We start from the raw sequence: 26,142 nt of genomic DNA, 5'->3' as shown, positions 1-26,142 counted from the left end.
ATGCAAATCAAAACTACAATGAGGTATCACTTCACAAGGGTCAGAATGGCCATCATTAGATAAAGTCTTCAAACAATAAATGCTGGGACGGGAGTGGGGCTAAAGGGAGCCCTCCTACTGTTCATGGGAATGTAAAGTGGCACAGTCACTACAGAGAACAGCTTGCAGGTTCCTTAAAAACTAAGAGAACTGCTATATGACCCAGCAATCCCACTCCTGGCTGGGCATATATCCCAAGAAAACTAATACAAAGGATACATGCACCCCTCTGTTCACAGCAGCAGTATTTACAACAGCCAAGACAGGGAAGCGACCTGAGTGTCCACCGACAGAGGAGTGGATAACGAGTACGTGGTAGATATATACAATGGATTTTTATTACTCAGCCATTTCATAGAATAAAAATGCCATTTGCAGAAACATGGATGGACTTAGAGATTGCCATACTGAGCAAAATAAGAAAGACAAGTACATGATATCTCTTATATGCAGAATCTTTAAAAAAAAATGGTACAAATGAACTTATGTACAAAACAAAGAGTCACAGGTGTGGAAGACAACACTGTGGTTACCCAGGGGAAAGGGGTGAGAAGGACACACGGGGAGGTTGGGACTGTGTAAAATAGAGAACTATTACAAACAAGGACCGATAACGGCCTGTATGGGAGAAGGATCTAAAAAAGAGCAGATGTGTGTATAACTTATTCATTCTGCTGTATGCCTGAAACTAGTACAGTGTTAACCAATTATATTCCAATAAAATAATGTGATTAATGAAATAGTGCCATTCACAGTACAATGAACGGACCTAGAGATTATCATACTTAGTGAAGTCAATCAGAGACAAATATTATCACTCGTGTGGACTCTAATTAAAAAAATGAACTTATTTATAAAACAGAAAGATTGACAGATATCAAAAACAAACTAATGGTTCCTAAAGGGGAAACACAGGAGGAACGGATAGATCGCATACACTAGTCTATTTAAGACAGATAACCAGCAAGGACCGACTGTAGAGCACAGGGAAGTCCATTCAACATTCCATGATAATCTATATGAGGAAAGAATGTAAAAAAGGATGTATGTATAACTGAATCACCTCGTTCTACACCTGAAACTAACACAATACTGTAAATCAACTATACTCCAAAAATAGAATCCAAAGACTTCAACTGCAATCCCGGTTTATTCATTAACACAGTAACTCTGGACGCACTATTCATCTTCCGTGAACATCAGGTTTCCTACTTGTAGAGTGATTAGAGATGATCATCCCTCCTAACCATCTTACACGGCTACTTTCTAGGGAGATATAAAAATGCTGGGGCATCTTCCTTTTTATTCCGGCTGTGCTGTGTGGCATGTGGAATCGTAATTCCCGGAGCAGGGATGAAACCCATGACCCCGGCACTGGCAGAGTGGAGTCTTAACCACTGGACCACCAGGGAAGTCCCAGTGGGGTATTTTCTTACTTTACCAAAACAAAGGCACAAGGTTATCTGCAAACTCTCAAGTGCTCTTAGTATATCCTGTCTTCATTTGTATCAATCAGAAGCATTTTGGAAACTCAGAATCACGCTAGATTGCTCGGAGCAGGAGGAATAGAAGGTGATGGCCTAACAGATTCAGAGTGAGGCAGGTTTAAATACATTCTAAGTGAAAATAGTAACAAGACATAAAATGCATAGCTTATTTGGGTCCAGTATGTTTAAGGCGAGAACATGTGATTGGGTCTTAAGTGGGTAAGTTTTCACTCATTTACTGAAAAATTCACTTCTGTGGAACTAACTCCAGTGACACCACATGAGTTACTGCAATATCTATATTCACATGACTAAACAACCAGTTTAGGTAAGAGTACCCTAAAAAAGAAACTAAAAGCCACAGGTCTGTTTAAGCAAACCTGCTCCGCCTGAGGAGGCTATGGCCCACAGCCTATCAGTTCACTTTCTGCTCCTTTTTGGCAACACCAAGTTTTGTGGCAGAAAGTTGGATTTTACCATGGTGCCAAATAATTTCCTACCTAACACAACATGTTATCCTAGACTTTATAGGTATCCTAGGCCTATTTACAACAACATCTTTATATATTTTTACACGGTACATTCATAATGCCATGCAGATTATAAGAAAGACAAATCTGTTTTTCTTCCAAAAGTCAATTCTTTAATTTCAAACAAGAATTTGGACTTCCAGTAAGTAACCCTCATCACTCCTGTGAAATGTCGGGCTGAATGAGTTACAAGCTGGAGTCAAGATTACCAGGAAAAATAGCAACAACCTCAGGTAAGTGGATGATACCACTCTAATGGCAGAAAGTGGAGAGGAACTAAAGAGCCTCTTGGTGCGCGTGAAGGAGAAGAGTGAAAAAGCTGGCTTAAAACTCAATATAAAAAAAGTCAGATCATGGCATCCAGTCCCATCGTTTCATGGCAAGTAGAAGGGGAAAACGTGGAAGCAGGGACAGGACAGATTTCCTCTTCTTGGGCTCTTCCGACTCTTGCGACCCCACGGATTGGAGCCCACTAGGCTCCTCTGTCCATTAGATGTCCCAGGCAAGAATACTGGAGTGGGTTACCATTTCCTTCTCCAGGGGAATATTCCCGACTCAGGGATCGAACTTGGGTATCCTTGTTGCAGGTGGATTCTTTACCAACTGAGCTACAAGGGAAGCTCTTTTTTGCCTACATAGTTAAATTTTTATGAACACAAGTAGGGAAGAAGACGTGTTGATGAGAAATAAATTAAAATTCATCAGCTATAATAAATTTGAAACCATTCATTCTATTTATCTTTGTCACAATGACCTTAATATTAACAACAGTCAGCAGTCCATTTGGTCTCATCATTCCGCACTGATCCAGGAAACAAAGCTACTGAATTGTATTTTAACAGCAACCTGACGGCTCTTACGTTTCCACAAAAGCTGTTCAGTGTACTTTTCCTACAGACTTAAAACAAACAAGCTGTTTCCTTTCCAGGAAGCTACGAATGTCATCCCTTAGCCTACCCAGTAACTGCAGTGACAAACTTGTTTGCTGTATCCAGGACACCCATCCACCTATTTCACAAGTCTGTTCTCCTGTTAGGTTTTTTGTGAACAGAGTCCAGTCAGCACACAATGCAGCGTATCTGTGTTATGAAAGCCTTACTGACTCTCTGGTTCTAAACACTTGAGGGAACATTCAGACACACGTGCGCACTTGAGATCTGGGGGGAAAGCGACTCTGGACACACGGTCATTTGCTTCAGGGCAAGGATGAGGCACAGCCCGGGTAAAAACCCCCTCTACTGGTTTCTGTCACACTACTCTCTGTTTCTCTTAGATGCAAATTAGGGAGTAAGAGTTCAACTGAGTACATCTAAAGTCTCTTCTGAAGTTCACCGAAACCTCTATTAACAAAGAGCAAATATGTGCAAATTTTAATCCTCTGCTAAGTGCATGAGAACTTATGTTACAGTAATAAATTGCAAGCATTCTAGCATCAGATAAAGGCTAATATTTTATAAAGTAAAGGGGACAAATACATTTGCAAAGGCAACCCAACTGAACTTAAGAGAACAAAAAGGAGATTAAATATTACTAAAAAGCTGACCTCAAAGTTGCTGGGTGGGGTGGGAGGGATGGGGGGAATGGCGGCATGAGAATCCATGCGATAGTAACTTCCTTTCTGAACTCAAATCCTTTAAAAATTTTAAAGCGGTTACTCAGAAGAAATGTAGCTACAAAGAGTTTAGTACAAACAGAAAAAAAACACATGGCTTCGCAAACTAAATAAGAGATTTTCCCACTATTCATTTCTTCTCTTCACACTCACATTAAGTGTGTGTACTAAATGTCTGCAGTTCACTGGGCACAGCGCACTTGCCAGACAGGCACATCTGACCGCGCCCCAGGCCCCACCCACCTGCTCCACCCTCGTACTTACAGAGTTCATCCCACTGAACAGGTCACCTGACCCCACATGAGCTGTGTGCACGAAGTTTGTGGGCTCTCCAATCATACTTCGGTCAATCCGCCGGCGCCTCTTCTAAAATATAAGGGATAATGTTCAGAAAATGGTCTTAACAAAAACTTATTCTGGTAGATTTATACATTATGCACAAATGACTCTCTATGAAAAATGTTTTTGCCCAAGACAGGAAAATACCTAAATCTTGGTATCGCCACAACCATCTCCTACGATGAACTCCCCCAGAGAAATATATGCACCAAAAAAAAAAAAATTGGTAAAGCAAAATAATATTTAGAATTTAAAATAGATTATTTGATCTAACTTCGGCCATCCATGTATTTGTATAATAACCATTTAAGTTTTATTCTTAAAAAAAAAGATATGTAAAAGTATCATCTGTAACCATCGTTCATAACAAGACAGTATGACCTAAGTACTGAATTCTGTGTCTCATCATTAAACACCGATGCTATTCTGATGGTTATTACTTAGATCATAGCCAACTGCCCTTTCCTGCTGGAGTGAATCTGTCGGCTAGTGGTACAGGGGAGGCTGGGTTCTAGTCCAGTCACTGATTTCCGGTCTCTTCTGGCTCTAAGTTACAAACCGCCTCCCCGTCGCTTCTGACACCCGTGTCCCAGCAGCCCCCAGGACTGCAGCTGCAGGTCGCGGCAGCCCTTGCTGCACCACACTAGGGACACTTCCTCACCATGCTGCTGTGTTCAACTGAACCATCCAAGATTTTTCAAGAGATGAAGGTGATTTTAAATTAGACCCAAGTTTTCCATGATGCCTTAGATTCTGTGATCGATTGAAGAGGCCACGGGCACAGCTGCCTTGTGTCCCAATGCCAACTCTGTGTAGCCCCATCTTCTTCCCTTTCAACAGAATATTTCTCCTGAAAGTGCTACCCGATCAAAACCAAGGCAAGCTGCAAACTAGTGGAACTAGGTCAGGCTGCCTCCCAATGCAGTGTTCCATGTCGCCATCCCCTGAAATGTTGCTATGCACGTGATACACCCTAAAAGCTTATCCAAGTGACAGCTCTCCAGGGTTAGGATGTGATTTTCTATAAAACCACAAAAGTGGCGTGTTCACACATTAATTTTAGACCTAAAATAGGTATCACTTTACTGTCTCTACCTTTTATTGCCACAGAATCCCAAAAGAAGTCTCGAGTTCAACAGTGGCTCTGGAGCATCTCCAGGCTCATTGCTTCTCCCTTCCAGTGTTCTGTATGGCATATGCGGATCCCTCTCTAGCTGAACACAAATTTTGCTACAGTGTACCAAAGTTTCTTCTATTATTTCTTTGATACTTTTCCTTATGTTCTTTGTTTGCAATTTCCAGAGCCTCTGTTATGTGGACATCTGAATGTGCCTGTGTGTCGAAGGAGGGTGGGGATGAGGAGGAAGGGAGAGAGTGTGTGTGTGACTTTCATCAGTTATTTGTTTCCTTTGTATGTTTCACTGAATTACAAAACAACTCCACTTCTTCCTCTCCAGGAATCCACATGTGTTCTTGTAGGCCAGAGAGTAAATATTTTAAGCCTGCAGGCCACACAGTCTGCCAAAGCTTTGACCCACTGTTATCACAGCAGGTAAGGAGCTGGAGACAGTGAGGGAGCAAGTGAGAATAGCAGTGTTCCATTTAACTTTTAAGCACAAAAAAGGGTGGCTCACAAGTTCTGGTTTAGTGACCTTAGCCCTAGATCAGAAATTTTTTTCAGTGGTAGATATGTTACTTTTTTATCCATTATAATTTTAGGGGGAAGTTCTTTGTTTGCAGTTATTTTCTGATCTGAGACTTTATATTACACGATTTCCCTTTTTCTCTCAAAAATGCCTGATTGAATAAATTAGAGTCTGTAACAACAGGTATTATAACCTTTAACAACCTCAGAGCCAACTCACTGGAAAAGAAGCTGATGCTAGAAAGACTGAGGGCAGGAGGAGAAGGGGGTGAGGGGGTAAGATGGTTGGATGACACCATCAGCTCAATGCACATGAGTGTGATCAGAGGAGATAGTAACAGGGAAGCCTGACACGCTGCAGTCCACGGGGTCGCAGAGAGTCAGACACGACTGAACACCACCACCACCACCTAGAAGCAAAATATTCATTCCTTTACTTCTCCAAATTTAATTACTTCAAGCCCCTTTTTAAAGGGTTAAGATTCAATCCATCCTTGGGGCCCTGTCCCCAGGGCTATACAAAGACTTCAGGTTAAAAGGCTTGGCAGCAAGCCAAGTATAAGGCCCTAGATCCTTTGTCTATGTCCTTTAACCTTCTCTTTCTTGGCGAAACATACCACCTCCTGCTGCCTTTACACAGGGCCACGTAAGGACCCGCGCGGACTCCCCGAGCACAGGTCCGCCACCTGCAGCCCTCCTTCGATGCAGGAGGCCAAGTGCCGCCAACGCAGTCGCTTCCACCCGGTTCCTATTCTGCCCCTGGACTCTGAGTTTGTCTATTTCTATCCACCAAATTCAACAAAGTTCCCTTCATACTCTTCTCATCTGAGATGCTACAGCACAAGTCCCTAAATGGTCCTTGAGAAGCGGTGCCATCTCTTGTAGGACTAAGGAAGGGAAAAGGCAATGCAAATGCTAGTTTTGTGCCTACTTTTCCCTCGACAATACACTGCTACATTTCCACCAAACTTGTCTTATCAGAAACCCATGTTTCTCCAAGCACATCCAAATGCATCTGCACCAGAACAGGACATGAACTTTCTTGACACCTGATCAGGACAAACTGTTGGGGTTTCTTCCCCAGGATGCCCCTTGACTGACAGTAAAGGAGGAGGCTTCCAGGTTCTTGGCACACTCCAGACATAAGCAGAAAAGGGGATATGTCTACAGATGGAGACAACGGTCAGCAGTTATAGTCGCTGGACTCGTGGCATCTGTAGGACTGCGGACTTTGTGCAGACCAGCCTGAAGCGGCCACAGCTCCCAAGTACAGAGGGTGCCACCTGGCTCAGCCAGAGGGCCCTCTAAAGCAGGCAATGGGCTGGCCTATTGCAGAGAATAAGATCTACTTCCATATCATTCTTGCCCCATGAATACACAAGACTTCTAATAGTTCTGAATCCACATCATCTCCTTCAGAAGGGTGTGTCTGGGGCTTAGCAGGTGGCTACACTGGGCCCATGAATCCACATTATGTGAGTTATTCCAACAGCTGAATTATTGCAAGATGCAGGAAGAGAGGAGTCACCATGGTACACTGAGGCCACCAGCTATCTCACCCTGAAATGTTTCCTGAGAGATCAATGAACGGATGTGCTTGTAGGTCGCTGTGCCTCTGAAGTAGCTGTAGTAATATGCACTCATAAACAATAACACAACAGGCATGCTGAATGAGAGAGGATGTTCAGGAGGAGACAGCTGAACTGATTCAAAGGACAGGATGACATCAACCTGCTTGCATCATAGTAATTATGTTGGGTGACTAATTCATCATCTGAAAATAATGACTACTTTTCAACTTGAACTTTATGGAGCTGAGCATCACACTTTTCCTTTAGACTTCACTTCATGACATCTAGTCTAACCTTGATTTTAGGGTAAAAAAGCAGAAGTTTCAGTCCTCCCTTCTTTAAGGCTAGAAGGAGCCCAGCTTGTTAAGCAGGGGAATGACATGATCAGCATGGTTCTAAAAGGCTACTCCATGATCACTACAATGGAAAGCACGGCGGAGGGCACCAATGGAAAAGGTATTAGAATGATGCTGGTTAAAGGAGATTACTGAATTTCAACTACCAGTAGCAGAAATGGAAAGTTCAGGTTGAAGCTAAAATCAAAAACTGGATTTGAGAACTAGGGAAAGGTAAAAGTTATGAAAGATGGACAGATTTCAGACTGAATACAGGGTATATGATTTACTGGATTAGACAATACTGGGAGAGCCTTGCTGGAAGAGTCATACTGGAAGAAGATGAAAGATTCCGTTTAAGACACACTGAATTTGGGACTTAGCCAGCGGTCCAGTGGCTAAGACTCCGCACTCCCAATGCAAGGGGCCTGGGTTCCATCCCTGGTCAGGGAACTAGATTCTACATGCCACAGCTAAGAGTCCCCATGCCACAGTTAAAAATCGCGCACGCTGCAATGAAGACGGACAATCCCACGTGCCACAACTAAGTCCCGGGGAGCCAAACAAATAAATGGAAAGAAAAAAAAAAAGACACACCAAATCTACGATAGCTATGAGACATTTAAGTGAGGCCTAGCAAATGATATTCAGCGTGCCTCACGTTCAAGGGCACTGAATACACAGATAGAGGATTCTGAGAAGCGCTAACTAGAGATGAGAAACAGAGTCACCAGGATAAAGTGGTCTGAGTTAAGGAGACTTCCCAGGAAGAAAAGTGCACAGAAAAGCACTCCTCATAAGGCTGGATGAGGAAAATAAGCCATTAAAGCAAGCCAAAAAGGAGCAGCCTGGAAGTCAGGGGCAAAGTCAGATGTGGGCTCTTCAAGTGTGATGGGGGTTAGGTGACGCGCTGCACAGCTGGAGGGAGGTCAGGTGAAGAGAAGCGTGTCCCCTGGACTCAGCGACTGCTCGGCACGCTGGTGACCCTGTGCCCGCAGTGACGGGGGCGCCAGCCATCAGGGGAGTGAGGGGAGGGGGCGGGGAAATGAGAGCTCCCACACAGAGGATGGGACAGAGTCTGGCCTCGAACGGGAGGAGACAGCTGTAGCTCAAGGGAGAAGAGGAAACCAGCAGACTGGATTTTTTCCCTTCAAGATGAGACAGACTTGATTATGCTTAGTTTCTGATGTGATAGATCCGAAAAGAAACGGGAGGTAAAGAAAAACGAAGGGTTATCAATATTATAAGTGCTCCAGAGAAGGTAGGAAGGACGGGATCCAGACCCGGGCTGAGGTGTTCTTCAGACTTCTGTTACTACTTTCTGAGTCAAAAACCTAGACTCTGAGTATAACTAAGTATTTTAAGATAAAAAACTGAAATATTTTTCAGGCACAAGTCAGACATGTGAAGAACAGCCCACTTCTCTGGTGTGCTGTACCGAGAGCACAGGCCAGAGACAAGAATTAAATCGTGGGCAAACAGGGGAATTCCAGAGTCAGGCCTCTGCAAAGAAAAACAGGAAACGCTGTACTTCACTCAATACGCACGAACTGTTGTCAGTAGCAGAGTCACAGTTTTTCCTGGAAACATACTTTATTCTTCTTTATTCCTTATAGGGAACTTTACTAAAACTGTCAACCTTCTGAATAATTCCTGCCAACCTTAAAATATTAACTGTTATTCTGCGTAAGGCCAAGGCCCAAAGGTTAAAACAAATGAGTGGCTGTATTACCCTGAAGGACTAGGGAACATGTCTCTTCCCATTCAATGTGTGTCCACTACGCGTCATTAGAACTTTTGAGGGCTTCCCTGGTGGCTCAGTTGATAAAAGAATCTGCTTTCAATGCAGGAGACCTGGGTTTGATCTCTAGTTGGAAAGATCCCCTGGAGAAAGTAATGACAGAATCCCACTCTCCAGTATTCTCTCCTGGAGAATCCCATGGACAGAGAGGCCTGGCGGGCTACAGTCCACAGGGTCACAAGAGTCAGACACGACTTAGCGACTAAACCACCACCACCACCACCGTTATTTAAGTCCTAGAGACTAAATCTTAGATACTAGACAGTTGTTCAATGAAATGTTGATATCCAGAATTTGCTTTTATTTATCCAGAAGGGGTGGAGGGAGGCGCTCTTCCTTCCCTTATTAGTTTTTAAAAAGATACGTTCATGCATTTTGTTTTCCTCCTAGTCTACAACTTACATAAAAACTTATGCACTGAGTACTAGCAAAAATGGTTATGTCACAAATATGAATAAGAAACATTTACTTTCATGTCTGATTTTCATTAGAACATAATCTTATCTGTACTCTTTCTGAGGCCTTACAATTCTAAAATGCACTATGTACTTCCTGTCTTCCTCTCTTAACTCTAACAGATATATATATATTTAGGAGATATATTTGAAGTTTTTAAAAAATACACTGTGGAGCTACCACATCAACATACGGCGAACTGCAATACCCATTTAGTCTAAAACGCTGCTATCTATATGCAGTATTCATGCACTCCCATCACATGTTCCTTCTTTGAAAATAAAAATTACTAGGCCAATACAAAAGTAAAAATCTGGAATATAAAATTCAGACAAAGGATCATGCTGAGACTATGTTTCCAAAGGATCCCCTCTCTGCTCTCCCGCTCGTCTCTGATGTGCGCTCCGTCCCTCTGCGCCTATGTGCTCTGTGCACGCGGCCTTCTCCAGGGTGTCCTAGGGTCCCCTTTCCCCTCCGCCCCCATGTCTTCACCTTATTAACTACGCTGATGACTCGTGAGTCTACTTTCTCTTCTTTGAGCATTAGACACACATTCAACTGCTTACTGGACACGTCCGTGTGAATGCTGACAGGATACTCAAACTTCCTATGTTCACAAAGTGTAAAGCGTTAGTCACTCAGTCGTGTCCGACTCTTTGCAACCCATGGACTGTAGCCCGCCAGGCTCCTCTGTCCATGGGATTCTCCAGGCAAGAATACTGGAGTGGGTTGCCATGCCCTCCTCCGGGGATTTGTCCCAGGATCGAACCTGGGTCTCCTGCATTAGCAGGCAGGTTCTTTGCCATCTGAGAGGCCAGGGAATCCCACTTGTGATGGTGGTTCAGTCACTAGCTCGTGTCCGATTCTTGTGCCGCCATGGACTGCAGCCCTCGAGGCTCCTCTTGTCTGTGGGATTCCCCAGGCGAGGATGCTGGAGGGGGCCACCATCTCCTTCTCCTGTGTCCACAAGTAAGCGTGTAACCTCACTTCTGCAGCCTGGTCCTCCTTTCCATGCCCCCTGGGGTGGGCAACGCTCCTAGCAGTACTTCAAGCCAGGGCTGAGGGCTCTGCTTCGCTCCTCCTCTTCCTCACAGTGTCACATCACAGCATCCTGGGGATTCGATTCTATCCTACCCTTCCTCTCTCCACCCCACGGCACTGCCACAGCCTTCCTTCAGCCCCACCGCCTTCCACCTACATCGCTGTAGTCACTGCCTAACTGATTTGCTAGAGCTTCACAGCCTTCCTTCCCTGCCTGATACTCCTTGCCCTGTATTTAGATCTACCTTTCCAAGTACAAAACTGATGTCACGCACCACTTTAAAATCCCTCAATGGCTTTTCAAAACCTGCAGGCTAAATTTAAACTCTCGAAGCCTATGAAACCCTGTTCTCTCTCCAGCCTCATCTATCAACGTTTTCTTGCATTCTAAGCTTCGGTCTGCTACTCGAAGTTCCTTAAACATGCTATGATCCAACTTTCTCACTTCTCTGCCCTCGATCTGAAGGATCCTTCCTACTGCTCCGTGGCTAACTCGGGCACCTCTTCTCTATACCCTTGCTCTGAGGTTCCATGCTCCTCCTTTCTGTACTCACAGAACCTTGTGTTCACCTCCACCAAAGTAAAATTTGCATTTCACACCAAATTTAAAAGGTCCGCTGCATCGCACATGTGCTCCTCACGGAGAGGGCATGTAAAACGTCAGCCCACCAAGGGCCACTGCCATACACCGCACAGAGCAACTCATCAACACACGTTTTCTGAATGAATACTTTTATGAATATATAAACGTCACAGTCACGTGGTTTTTCAGGCCTAACTTTTGGAGTAATATAAATGCCCCACCTCCCTCACATTTCTATGTGCATGCGTGCGTGATAAGTTGCTTTGGTCGTGTCCAATTCTTTGCAGCCCCACAGACTGTAGCCTGCCAGGCTCCTCTGTCCATGGGATTCTCCAGACAAGAATACTGGAGTGGGTGGCCATGCCCTCCTCCAGGGGCTCTTCCCGACTCAGGCAGGGATCAGACCTGCTTCTCTTACAGCTCCTGCATTGGCAGGTGGATCCTGTGTGCATTAGCGCCACAGGGAAGCCCATATTGATCAAATATAGCTTCCAGGAAGTGATTACTGACTCACTTAAAAGTCCCTCTAAGACTCTTCTCTGGACAGCTTCCTGCACAAACGCATGCCACCGAGGAGCAGTTTAAGGCCAGGTTCCAGAGGCAATGGGAGGCTCAAGGTAAAAGCACAGGTGGAGCAGCCTCAGGCCCTTCAGGAAACACACACGAAATATGAAGGAAGAACACAAGAGCCTGCCATCTGGAGCAGGGGGAAAGGCTCGTACTCTCAGGCTCTAAGATAGCAATCACTTACGCCAATGTGGACGAAGTATTCGGAAGGCTAAAAGACAAAGATATACTACTGACTTAACTTTGTGACCTGGAGAGAGAAAGTTGAGAAAGAAGTATCACCAAACCCCCTACCTGTGAATGTATCAAGTAACTCATGATTCCCAGACTGTGTCGAGCAGTCGGCAAACATCCAGGGGCCCCATGGGATGTCTTCAGTGTGAGGGGAGCACAGTGATACTTAATATATGTACAACGCTGTGTGAACTAGTCCAAGATGACTCAGAATTCCAGTCTTAGAGCACACACTTTTTACAGTGACATATATTTGCAAAGCAGAGTTGTTCAGCAGCTGCTGTGCAAAAAGTCCAGTACTGCAGAGAAGTAGGTACGGAGCTGGAGAAGACGCTGGTGGTGTTCCGTCTGAGCCCAGAGTTTGAAGAGCTCTATAAAGCCGCACAGGCACACACATAAGTAATCATGGTTATTTGGGAAGGAAATAAGAATTTATTTTCTTCCTATGTATGTGTGTAACTTTTTCAAGTGACAGCTCAGTTTTTAGAACATAAATACTAAGTTGTTTCAGTTCAGTTCGGTTCAGTCGCTCAGTCGTGTCCGACTCTTTGCGACCCCATGAATTGCAGCACGCCAGGCCTCCCTGTCCATCACCAGCTCCCGGAGTTCACTCAGACTCAAGTTGTTTAGACCAAACCTAATAAATAAATCTGTGAGGTATTTCTCTTGCCTTGCGAATACCATGAAAAAATTACTGAAGTGTTAAGGGAAATAAAAACAAAAGTTTGGGAGCCCCTGAAATAAGCTAAGTTAATCTTCTGAAATATCGACAGGGTCGCTAGGCATTGGGCATTTCTAAAACAAACAGCCACTTTTCCTATGATGCCACTGACAGTCCATGATCCCCGAAGTACGTGAGCTGCTTTCCAACTACATCCTACTATCCATCCAGTTTATACGACGGGGAGAAAATGACTAACGAAAGCTACATAAAAAGCTGTAACACAAAAAGAGATTTGATATTTTCTATAGTAAAGGAAAAGGATTTTACTAGTGGGTCTCACACAAAAATCAAAGCAACAGTTATGGCTTAACATCAACAAACTATGTGAAATGCCCTCTCCCAACCCCTGCTGTGTGGCACTGCCTGAGACTCAGCTCAAACATGACCTTCTGAGATGAGGCTGCTGGGCGTTCCTTGGTCCAAGCACTTAGAGCACAAAGCTCATTATTTCAATTTTAATGCTTAAAAATACTGCTTATAATTTATCTGCCCACAGCTGGACTTTCCTACCATGCTAAGAGTTCTTTGACCACAGCTGTGCCTGACACATTGGACAATGGCTGCTGAATAAAAGGATTTTAAATAAACAATGTCAGCTCAGTTCTCTAAAAACCGTTTGTCTTATCCAATAGTATGACCAAATATTTCTCAAGGACCTATCACATACGGAAGATGTTAAAAAAAAAGATGACAATTCTAGTGGATTTTGTATTTCCACACAAGTAAATTACTTATCTGTTTTGTTGGGTTTTTCGCTTTTACGTCACAATACTGCTATCTCCCAGAGAATAGCTGCACCGTCTTTACTGTCTCAGCTTTTATGCTGGCTGTTAATAGGAAAGCAAGCTTTACTGTGCATCAGAATCTCTGTGGGGGCTTGTTAGAACACAGGCTGCTGACCTCTCCTTGCAGAATTTCAGATTCACCAAGTTTGGGGCAGGTCCAGGAACGTTCAAGGCTAACAGTGATACTGATGGCTCAATGGTTTAGAAATACTGACTCTGAAGATTTACAGCTGAATATTTTAAAACAATGGGCAATTCTTATGCCAGGCATACTTCTAAGCACTTTAAATACAGGAACTCATCTGATAATACCTTGAAAAGCAGTATGCTACGTTTTAACACTCCCTTCAAATCCAGGAAACTCTGGCAAAGTCTCACTTGGACTCTCGGCCAGTGCTCACGTTCCCACCTTATATTCACATTAGTTAACCTCTCGAACTCTTAAACACTATTTTAAAGTTTGTGTGTGTGCTTAAATTATTTGGAAAGCCATTGGGTTGAATGGTTTCTCATTAAAAACAACAACCTAGCCACCAAAGAATGTGTTTTAATCCATAGTTTTCATCAAAAAGAAGAGCCTATTCACTGCAGCAAACAAAGAACGCTTCTGAACCTGCGAACTCCACAGGGCTCAGGGCACAGGCAGCAGTCAGGCATGCCCCTCTCCCAAGTCTTTCCGAGGAGAGGTCTATTTGCGTACTTTAAAAGCTGCTACCTGAGAGTTAAGCTTCTAATTTAGCACACACAGATAGACTAAGAGACTGCTCAGAAACGAGGCCAGTGGGCACCATCTCCACTTTCCTCTTGCCTGTTCCAAGTCCCCCAGTGTCTCCCAGGGGACACACTTTTTGATTGCCTCGCTGTGGTGGCCAGCTGGGCTCCAGGTCATGGGTCCCGGAACACGAAAGAAATCAACTAATTCTTTCCTAGCTATCACCGCAACGCCTCAGTGCATAGGGAACAGACAGAGATACCCAGCTCCCCGCTTTTCTGTGAAAGGGGTCTACTTGCGTAGCTCAGAGACGCTGCCTGAGCGTCTGACTTCCAGTCGGCCTGCATCCAGGTGACTGCACCGTGCTGCCTGAGAGCCTCCCCTCCGAGCACTGATAGGCTTTGGCACACCCTCAGCAACAAAGAATGTGGCTGTGGGCGATCACTGGGTTTGAGAGCCCACCAAGAACGTGGACCAGGCTGAAGATAATGTTCAACCCCTGCACGTGGCCAGCACATCACACCTGGAAGAGGCGGCGTTTAACACACAGAAGAAACCAACAGAGTGTCCAGGAAAATGAAGAAACGTGGCCCCAAGAAAAGAAGAAAATAAAACCCGAAAACAGACCTTCACAAGATGGAGATAAGTGATTTACCTGATAATGAATTCAAAATGAAAGTCATCAAGACACTGACTGACATCAGGAGGGCAATACCGGAGAAGAGTGAGGATTTTAACAGCAACAGAAAATGAAAGTACCAAACAGAAATCACAAAGCTGAAAGAACACAATTACAAAAAATTCAACAGAAGGGTTCAGCAAAAGACAAGCTCATGTGAAAGAAGGGATCAGCAAACTCAAAGACAGTGCAGTGGAATTTGACAGAAGGAGAAAAAAATAAAGAAACAAAAGTGAAGACAGAGTAATGAACAAGAGACAAAATCTAGCAGACCAATGTGTACGTTATATGGCGCCAGAAGACAGAGAGTCAAAGGCAGAAAGCTTAGCTGAAGAATACTGGCTGAAACATCTGCAACCTTGGTGAAAGAGACAGATGTCCAGACAGGAAACCCAGAGAGTTGCAAATAAATTAATATAAAAAGACCCACACTGAGATGCATTACAGTTAAACTGCCGAACCTGAAAGGCATACAGATACACACACAAGGGGCAAGAACCCCAAAAAATTATCTTTAAAAAGCAACTTGTTACATATAAAGCAATCCTCCACCCCTTATAGAAATGTTGGAGAATCGAGTGGGAAGGTATATTTTAGGTGCTAAAAGAAAAAAAAACAAAAAAACCGTTAAAAAAAACTATTCTACCAGCAAGCCTATCCTTCAGAAGTGGAAGAGACAAAGAATTTTCCAGACAAGCAAAAGTTGCAGAAATTCATCATCACTAGAACAGACAAAAAGAAGTTACAGGGAGTCGTTAAAGCTGAAACAAAAGGATGATAGGTACTAACAGAAAAGCATATTAATGTGTAATTATCACTGATAAAGGTAAATACACAATTAATGATGGTGGATAAACCAATAATTTATACTTACAAATACATATAAATCTAGTATAAATATTAGAAGACAAAATTAATAAAAAGAACCAGAACTATCATTTCTAAAACATTATGCAAAGTAAAAAATATGTAAATTATGACATCAAAAATATAAAATGGGGAGAATAAAAATATTAAGCTTTAGTATGCATTCAGTCTAAAGTTGCCACCTGCTTAAAACAGACTGTGATAAATGTAAGATGTCTTACATAAGCCTCATCATAACCACAAACCAAAAACAAAACCCTACAATGGATATACAACAAGAGAGATACAATGAATCTATACCACAGCACTAAAAAAAAATAAATCACAAAGGAAGAGAAACAGAAGAAACAAGAGTTATAAAACAACCAGAAAAGAACAAAATGGTAATACTAAGTTCATGCCTATAATTACTTTAAATGTAAATGAACTAAACATTCCTGTCAACAGACGTAGAGTAGCTGAATAAAACAGAAACCACAAGACCCAGCTATATACGAACAAGAGCACTTCAGCACTTCAGCTTTAAGGATACAGGTGGAAAGTGAGAAGAGAAAAAGGTATTCTGTTCAAATAAAAAACAAAAGAAAGCAGAGATAGGTGTGCTTACATCAAACAAAACAGGTAAGACTGTAAAAAGAGACAAAGAAGGTCGTTAAAAGGAGTCACTCCAGCAAGAGGACACAATACTTGTAAATATTTATGCACCAAACATGGAAGCACCTAACATATATAAAGCTAATATTACAGACCTGAAGGAGAAACAGCAATTCAATAATAGCAGGAGACTTCAATAACCCACATTCAAATATAGATAGATCATCTAGGTAGAAAATCAACCAGGAAACACTGGGCTTAATGACCCTTTCGATCCGATGGACTCCACAGACATTCTCAGAACACTTTACAGAACACTTCATACAACAGTAACAGAATACATATTCTTCTCAAGTACACATGGATCAGTCTACAGGATAGATCATATGTTAAGCTGCAGTTCAAGTATTAATAAATTAAAAAGACTGAGGTCATATCAAGCATTTTTATCTGAGCATGAAAATATGAAATGAGAAATCAATTACAAGGAAAAAAGTGGAAAACTCACTTAACATACCACTGACTGAGCAACAGGTCACAGAAAAAACTGAGAGAGAAACCAAGGGCCCTACCAGGCGGTGCCCGCCAACGCAGGCGACACAGGTTGGATCCCGGCCCTGCAGACCCCACAGGGTGCAAGGTCACGGAACCCACGCGCCACAACTACCGAAGCGCAGGCACCGGAGCCGGTGCGCCACGGGGGAAGCCGCCACAAGGAGGCCTGCTCACCACAACCAGAAAAGGCCCACGCGCAGCAAGGAAGTCCAGCAAAGTCAGAAACAAAATGCATTTTTAAAAACCTTTTCCAAGGGAAATCAAAAAACATTTTGAGACAAAAATGGATATATTGCATACCACTCTTCCGGGATGCAGCAAAAGCAGTACTAAGAAAAAGTTCATAGAAACAACTATGTTAACAACAGCAGAACTCCAATACAGTGTAACTCTATACCTCAAGTCGCTCAGTCCTGCCCCACTCTTTGAGACCCCGTGGAATACCAGTCGTGGAATTCTCCAGGTCAGAATACTGGAGTGGGTAGCCGTTCCCTTCGCCAGGGGATCTTCCCAACCCAGGGATCGAACCCAGGTCTCCTGTACTGCAGGTGGATTCTTTACCAGCTGAGCCACTTCCCTGGTAGCTCAGATGGTAAAGAAACTGCCTACAATTTAGGAGACCAGGGTTCAATCCCTGAGTTGGGAAGATCCCCTGGAGAAGAGAATGGAACCCATTCCAGTATTCCTGCCTAGAGAATTCCATGGACAGAGGAGCCTGGTGGGCTATAGTCCATGAGGTCTCAAAGAGTCGGACACGACTGAGCAACTAACACACACACACACATACCTCAAGTAGTTAGAAAAAGAATAAAGCCCAAAGTTAGTAGAAGGAAGAAAATAAGAGAGGAAATAAATGAAAAATAAAAAGGCAATAGAAAAGATTAGCAAAACAAAGAGCTACTTTTGAAAATAGGAAACTCTTTAAACTTACCAAAAATAGAATTAAATTACAAAAGAGGAGACATTACAACTGAAACCATAGAAATACAAAGAATCACAAAGATTACTAAGAACAATTACATGCCAAAAAACTGGACAACCCAGAAGAAACTAGTAACTTCCTGCTACTGCTACTGCTGCTGCTAAGTCACGTCAGTCGTGTCCGACTCCGTGCGACCCCACAGACGGCAGCCCACCAGGCTCCCCTGTCCCTGGGATTCTCCAGGCAAGAACACTGGAGTGGGTTGCCATTTCCTTCTCCAATGCATGAAAGTGAAAAGTGAAAGTGAAGTCGCTCAGTTGTGTCTGACTCTTCGCGACCCCATAGACTGCAGCCTACCAGGCTCCTCCATCCATGGGATTTTCCAGGCAAGAGTACTGGAGTAGGGTGCCATCGCCTTCTCTAGATATTATATACAGAAAACCCTAAGACTCCACCAAAGAACTGCTAGAACTCATAAGCAAATTATGAAGGGTAACGGACCAATGGAAAAGATAGTCTCTTCAATAAACGGTGCAGGGAAAACTGAACAGCCACATACAAAAGAATCCAACTGGACCAATACCTTACACTACATCCAAAAATCTATTCAAGATGGATTAAATACTTGAATGCAAGACCTGAAAACATAAAACTCTAGAAGAAACCAGGAATAAGTTCCTTGACATCACTCCTGGCAATGATTTTTTTGAATTTGGTACCAAAAAATGAAATTTTGGAAATTTTTGGTACCAATGGAATTTTATTCAGTCATAAAACAAAAGATGGAAACACTGCCACTCACAACAACACTGATGAAACTGGAGGCCATGATGCTAAGTGAAATTAAGTTAGAAAGAAAAAATGAGTACTGTGCAATCTCACTGCTATCTGAAATCTGAAAAAAAAAAAAAAAACTAATGCAGAAACAGAGAACAGACCAGTGGTGGCCAGAGGCAGGAGGTTAGAGCCAGGGGTGGGGATGGAGTGGCAGAAATGGGTTAAAGGGCCGAAAGGTACAACTCCCATTCGTGAGTTCTGGGGTATAAAGTACAGCACAGGGACTATAATTGGCAATACTGTCTTCTATATTTGACTGTTGCTAAGAATAAACCTTAAAAGTTGTCATAAAAAGTAAAAAGAATTTATATGAGGTGCTGAGTGTCAACTGAATTTACTGTGGTAAGCATCTCACAATATATTCATGTATCAAATCATTACGTTGTACGCTTTAAACAAACACAATGCTACATGTTAATTACTTCAATAAAACTGGAATGTGGGGACCTTGTCCTACTTACAGATGGGAAGTAGTGAAATAAACTTTAGCTCCATCACCCTCGTATGACCTACTTCTCACCATTTTCATTCCTTACCTCTGGACTCTACCAAGATTTCTACAAACACACCACAAGTGTGAGTCATGGTTTTATTCCAGTAATGACTGGATAAGTCTTAAGCATACCAAGATGATTATAGAGTTCATATATCTATTTACAAGTATCAGTGATGATGTGAGTTACTAAACTCACTATCTCCTATCTGTGTCCACGAACTCCAAGTTCATGCCAAGTCTGATGAACACCGGAGGCAATATATAAAATACATTATCTTATACTCTACAAATAGTAAGCAAAACACATTATAGCAGAGGAAGAACACACAAAAACCATTAGACATAATAGAGTAACTGTGGGGAAAAGATATTATTACCATGACTTTAAAATATACAAAAATAAATGATTGACAGAGGATTTTATTACCTATTAATATTTGATGAGCTCTGATAGAGTGTTCAAAATGACATATAGTGGTTATGATTTGGTGGAGAGGATGAAAACCATGTGAATAAACTGCTTAATATAGGCCTCTACCTTACCTTTTTCTCATTATATCAAGTTTACTTAATAGGGCACAGAAGCCAAAAGATAACTGAAGTAACTGCTTACAGACGTTAGCTTAACTAGAATCCTGATGAAGGTGTACATAACCAGCACAGAATATAGCCTTCTTTTACTTTTTCACTTTAGTGACTGCAGCCATGAAAACAGAAGAGGGCTGCCCCTTGGAAGAAAAATTATGACAAACCTAGAACGCATATTAAAAAGCAGAGACACCTTTGCCGACAAAGGTGAGTATCGTCAAAGTTATGGTGTTCCCAGCAGTCATGGACGGATGTGAGATTTCAACCATAAGGAAGGCTGAGCGTCAGAGAACTGATGCTTTCAACTTGTGTTGAAAGGTGTTGGAAAGTCCTTTGGACAGTAAAGAGATCAAACTAATCAATCCTAAAGGAAAACAACCCTGAGTATTCATACTGAAGCTGAACCTCCAATACTTCGGCCACATGATGTGAAAAGCCAACTCACTGGAAAAGACCCCGCTGCTGGGAAAGACTGAAGGCAGGAGGAGAAGGGGACGACAGAGGATGAGATGGTTGGATGGCATCACTGACATAAGGACATGAGCTTGAGCAAATTCTGGGAGATGGTGAAGGACAGGAAAGCTTGGCATGCTGCAGCTCATGGGGTCACAAAGAGTCAGACACAACTTAGAACCAAACAATTTTATCAATGTTTACTTCAGCATTTGCTAAAGATATTCAAGTTTTTGACATTCAAAACTGTTGTTTCTTAAAGCTGTTTGTATAATTCTCATATCCTTAGTTTTTATTTTACTGATTTGGATTAACTTCTCAGTTTATTTTTTACACCTAAACAATAGCTTAGGGTATTCTAGAGCTACAATGATTAAATTTTTTAAACTGTTCTGAAAGGATTTGAAGCAGCTTTGTAACCTTTTTGGCTTCCCTTGTTGCTCAGTTGGTAAAGAATCTGCCTGCAATGTGGGAGACCTGGGTTGGGAAGATTCCCTGGAGAAGGGAAAGGCTACACACTCCAGTGTTCCGCCCTGGAGAATTCCATGGGCTGTATAGTCCATGGGGTTGCAAAGTGTCAGACATGACTGAGCAACTTTCACTTTCACCATAACATTTTACCAGAGGTCAGTTCAGTTCAGTCGCTCAGTCGTGTCTGACTCTTTGTGACTCCATGAATCCCAGCACGCCGGGCCCCCCTGTCCATCACCAACTTCCGGAGTTCACTCAGACTCATGTCTATCAAGTCAGTGATGCCATCCAACCATCTCATCCTCTGTCTTCCCCTTCTCCTCCTGCCCTCAATCTTTCCCAGCATCAGGGTCTTTTCCAATGAGTCAGCTCTTCGCATCAGGTGGCCGAAGTATTGGAGTTTCAGCTTCAGGATCAGTGCTTCCAATGAACACCCAGGACTGATCTCCCTTAGGATGGACGGTTGGATCTCCTTGCAGTCCAAGGGACTCTCAAGAGTCTTCTCCAACACCACAGTTCAAAGACATCAATTCTTCAGCGCTCAGCTTTCTTCACAGTCCAACTCTCACATCCACACATGACCACTGGAAAAACCATAGCCTTGACTAGACAGTCCTTTGTTGGCAAAGTAATGTCTCTGCTTTTGAATATGCTGTCTAGGTTGGTCGTAACTTTCCTTCCAAGGAGTAAGCGTCTTTTAATTTCATGGCTGCAATCACCATCTGCAGTGATTTTGGAGCCCAGAAAAATAGTCAGCCACTGTTTCCCCTGTTTCTCCATCTACTTCCCATAAAGTGATGGGACCAGATGCCTTGATTTTAGTTTTCTGAATGTTGAGTTTTAGGCCAACTCTTCCACTCTCCTCTTTCACTTTCATCAAGAGGCTCTTTAGTTCTTCTGCACTTTCTGCCATAAGGGTGGTGTCATCTGCTATCTATCTGAGGTTATTGATATTTCTCCCGGCAATCTTGATTCCAGCTTGTGCTTCCTAATGCTTCCAGCCCAGCATTTCTCATGATGTACTCTGCATAGAAGTTAAATAAGCAGGGTGACAATATACAGCCTTGACGTACTCCTTTTCCTATTTGGAACCAGTCTGTTGTTCCATGGCCAGGTCTAACTGTTGCTTCCTGACCTGCATACAGGTTTCTCAAGAGGCAGGTCAGGTGGTCTGGTATTCCCATCTCTTTCAGAATTGTCCACAGTTTATTGTGATCCACACAGTCAAAGGCTTTGGCATAGTCAATAAAGCAGAGGTCGATGTTTTTCTGGAACTCTCTTGCTTTTTCTATGATCCAGCAGATGTTGGCAATTTGATCTCTGGTTTCTCTGCCTTTTTTAAAACTAGCTTGAACATCTGGAAGTTCACGGTTCACGTATTGCTGAAGCCTGGCTTGGAGAATTTTGAGCACTACTTTAGCGTGTGAGATGAGTGCAATTGTGTGGTAGTTTGAGCATTCTTTCGCATTGCCGTTCTTTGGGTTTGGAATGAAAACTGACCTTTTCCAGTCCTGTGGCCACTGCTGAGTTTTCCAGATTTGCTGGCATATTGAGTGCAGCACTTTCACAGCGTCATCTTTCAGGATTTGAAATAGCTCAGCTGGAATTCCATCACCTCCACTATCTTTGTTCGTAGTGATGCTTTCTAAGGCCCGCTTGACTTCACATTCCAGGATGTCTGGCTCTAGGTCAGTGATCACACCATCGTGATTATCCGAGTCGTGAAGATCTTTTTTGCACAGTTCTTCTGTGTATTCTTGCCACCTCTTAATATCTTCTGCTTCTGTTAGGTCCATACCATTTCTGTCCTTTATCGAGCCCATCTTTGCATGAAATGTTCCCTTGGTATCTCTAATTTTCTTGAAGAGATCTCTAGTCTTTCCCGTTCTGCTGTTTTCCTCTATTTCTTTGCATTGATTGCTGAAGAAGGCTTTCTTATCTCTTCTTGCTATTCTTTGGAACTCTGCATTCAAATGTTTATATCTTTCCTTTTCTCCTTTGCTTTTCGCTTCTCTTCTTTCCACAGCTATTTGTAAGGCCTCCCCAGACAGCCATTTTGCTTTTCTGCATTTCTTTTTCTTGGGGATGGTCTTGATTCCTGTCTCCTGTACAATGTCACAAACCTCTGTCCATAGTTCATCAGGCAATCTATCAGATCTAGTCCCTTAAATCTATTTCTCACTGCCACTGTATAGTCATAAGGGATTTGATTTAGGTCATACCTGAATGGTCTAGTGATTTTCTCCACTTTCTTCAATTTCAGTCTGAATTTGGCAATAAGGAGTTCATGATCCGAGCCACAGTCAGTTCCCGGTCTTGTTTTTGCTGACTGTATAGAGGTTCTCCATCTTTGGCTGCAAAGAATATTATCAATCTGATTTCGGTGTCGACCATCTGGTGATGTCCATGTGTAGAGTCTTCTCCTGTGTTGTTGGAAGAGGGTGTTGCTATGACCAGTGCGTTCTCTTGGCAAAACTCTATTAGCCTTTGCCCTGCTTCATTCTGTACCCCAGGGCCAAATTGCCTGTTGCTCCAGGTGTTTGACTTCCTACTTTTGCACTGCAGTCCCCTATATACTCTATTTACCAGACTAGTTAATAGATATTCAGACCAACGAAGTGACATTTTATTTCTATCCTGCTAAATAGGCATCAGTCTTTATTGTTGACATACGCCATTTCTTTCTGCATACTTTGTTCTAGAAGCAACAACCCTCTTCCTTTCCTTTGGAGAAATCACCTCTTCCTGACTCCAACCGTATGATTCTGATAGGGTGTCAACCAGAGTAGTCCACAACCATGACCATGGTGTGTGCACAGGACACAGCCTGGGCAGAATCCTTCCCCGGGAAGGACTATACAGCAGGGAGATGCCCTTTCCTCCTCATGGTGGTTAAAATGAGATGATGAAGCTGGAGCTGAGGGCAACCATGGAGAAAAGAACACCCACCTCTCGTCAGAAAGTAAGACGCCAATGTGCACAGAATCAAGAAAGAGAGTTGAGAAGCCCCAGGTCTTGGGGATGCTTATTAAACAAATGTTTCCTTTTCTTAAACAAATGTTTAAGTAGCCAGATCCAGCTTTCCTGTGGGTAGTCTATGCACTGATAATACCACCTATGGGAGTTTGGTTTCTAAGATAATAACCAAAAATCTCTAATTACTATGTAAGAATTAGTATTGATCCTTGATAAGTAAGAAAAATGGAGAGAAGCAAGGAGTAGACTGCAAGGATTGAAGGAAAAAAATCTGCCAAAATTTCAGAAAATAATCAACCTTTTCAGAATGCCGACTTGTACTGTATGGAGATACACTCTGGGAATAATAAATGACAATTCTACTTCTCTGGTTTCCACAGTGCGTGCACTCGCTGGAACGCCGGCAGTGGTCCTCAGGTGAAGAGGCTTATGTAAGAGCCAATTCTACAGAAAATGAGAGCCATGTCATCAATCACCACAGAGAAATCCAAACACCCAGCTAGCGTTATGAACAGGGACTGAGACCTAAGTTGAGGTACAGAAAGGCAAGGGATTTCATACTGGAAATACTTAACACAGGTGGGCTGCTGGTGACACACGTGAAATTCACTCCTAAGCGCAGTGCTGTCTTCACCTGGCCCTTTAGAGTTTAGCAGAGAAACAGCCTTTTCCCACCTAGTATAAGTTTCAAAGCTGGTAACAGATGAGAAGTTCACAGGAGGCCCCCAAATTTGTTTTTTTATAGGGAATCTCAAAGCAAGTTTACAGAGATCTTTTCAAGGGCAGAACTGCTAAATGCAAAACTGAAGGAATTAGCTGTTCTCCTCTCTCAGTGAGAAACCTCACGTGAACACCGTGATCTCCTTTGCTCTTCAGTGAGTGTCTGGTTTAAGCCACACACTGCAAGTATGAAAACGGAAACACAAAACAGGCTTGAAAACAAGCCTGAAATAGCTTTTCTAAGTACCAGTGATATATTTCTCAATCTCAAGAGTGCTAAAGTCTTTACACTAGTTTCTGCTACCATACGTCCACCTGAAGCTGTTCCTGTACATGTGTGCATATGTATATGGTGGGGGTGTGTATGTGAGCACACACACGTGCTCGCAATAGGAGGGAAGGGGCAGGGCACACACATCAGAAGAATGATAAGCCTGAGGACACGACATGAACTGATTAGAACCAAACAGGTGCAAAATGGCCGAAGAGTCAACTTTCACTCGACCTTAAGCCTCAGTGTATGCTCACTGTAACGCATCAGCAAGCTAAATGACGCCCTACGCCCTAGTTCCGAGGCTAATCAAAGTGGGCAGTGGTCCAATTCCTGGAAATCCCCGCTACCAGTCTCCCTGAAATAGTGGGAATAATCCTCCCACCCCAACCCATAATAACTAACCACGCGGTATGTCGGGGCTGTTCTCACCTTCCGAGATGGCCCACACTCTGTTGGTGGAATATGTTTCTCACTAAATAAATCCATTTTTCACCTATCACTCTGTTTCTTACTGAATTATTTCTGTGCTGAGACAACCAAGAACCTCAGCTTCATTAAGTCCTGAAATCAGGTGTGTGATCTCAGTCGAAGACCGTGGGTTTTGGCCAGGCTGGAGACCTGGTTCAAGTCCCAATCTGAGTTACAGTTTCATATGTAGTAGGGCTTCCCTGGTGGCTCAGTGGTGAAGAACCCACCTGCCAAGGCAGGGGACACAAGTTTGAGGAAATGGCAACCCACTCCCAGTATTCTTGACTGGGAAACCCCATGGACAGAGGAGCCTGGGGGTATAGTCCAGGGGGTCGCAAAAGAGTCAGAAATGACTCAGCAACTAAACAAGAAGAGATAACTTCAGGAAATGACTGTATACTGAACAAAGAAAATGTGGAGTAATACACTGATATTACAGCAGTGAAACCTAAACTGGACTTCTTACCTCTGGAAGTAAAGATAATAAATTCGTGTTGTTTACGCCACTAAGCCTGTGATAATCTGTTACTGCAAGCCGCAGGACAATACTGTACCGAGAGGGCATATCACTTGCCAAGGACCCACAGCTAACGGAGGCAGGTCTGGGAGTCTCCCTTGTCCATTGTTCTTTTCTTTCCACCACCACATACACAGTTACTCAAAAATAAACACCTTCGTGTTTCAAAAACAGTCATGTAATCCCCCCCAAACATATATGTAAAATAGAAAAAGAAGATAAAATGCTTGTATTAACTTTTTGTAAATATTGTTCACAATTAAG

At 43.0% G+C, this 26,142-nt stretch overlaps 1 protein-coding gene across 7 annotated transcripts in view; it reads right to left on the bottom strand.

Moving 5' to 3' along the window:
* Window positions 1-26,142, bottom strand: part of CDC42SE2 (CDC42 small effector 2) — a 119,039-nt gene that overhangs the window by 7,795 nt on the left and 85,102 nt on the right. For all 7 annotated transcript variants that reach the window (XR_003511900.1, XM_027547047.1, XM_027547051.1 and 4 more), the window contains one exon: window positions 3,933-4,034. Coding sequence is in view for 6 of the 7 variants with exons in the window: in XM_027547047.1 (XP_027402848.1) it covers window positions 3,933-4,034 (102 nt within the window). In the remaining variant the exon portion in view is untranslated. The remainder of the gene's footprint in view (window positions 1-3,932; window positions 4,035-26,142) is intronic.

The sequence above is a fragment of the Bos indicus x Bos taurus genome, chromosome 7, assembly GCF_003369695.1.
Source record: "Bos indicus x Bos taurus breed Angus x Brahman F1 hybrid chromosome 7, Bos_hybrid_MaternalHap_v2.0, whole genome shotgun sequence".
Taxonomy (NCBI): domain Eukaryota; kingdom Metazoa; phylum Chordata; class Mammalia; order Artiodactyla; family Bovidae; genus Bos; species Bos indicus x Bos taurus.
The sequence above is the reverse complement of the archived record's forward strand: the minus strand, read 5'-3'. Positions and strand labels throughout refer to the sequence as shown.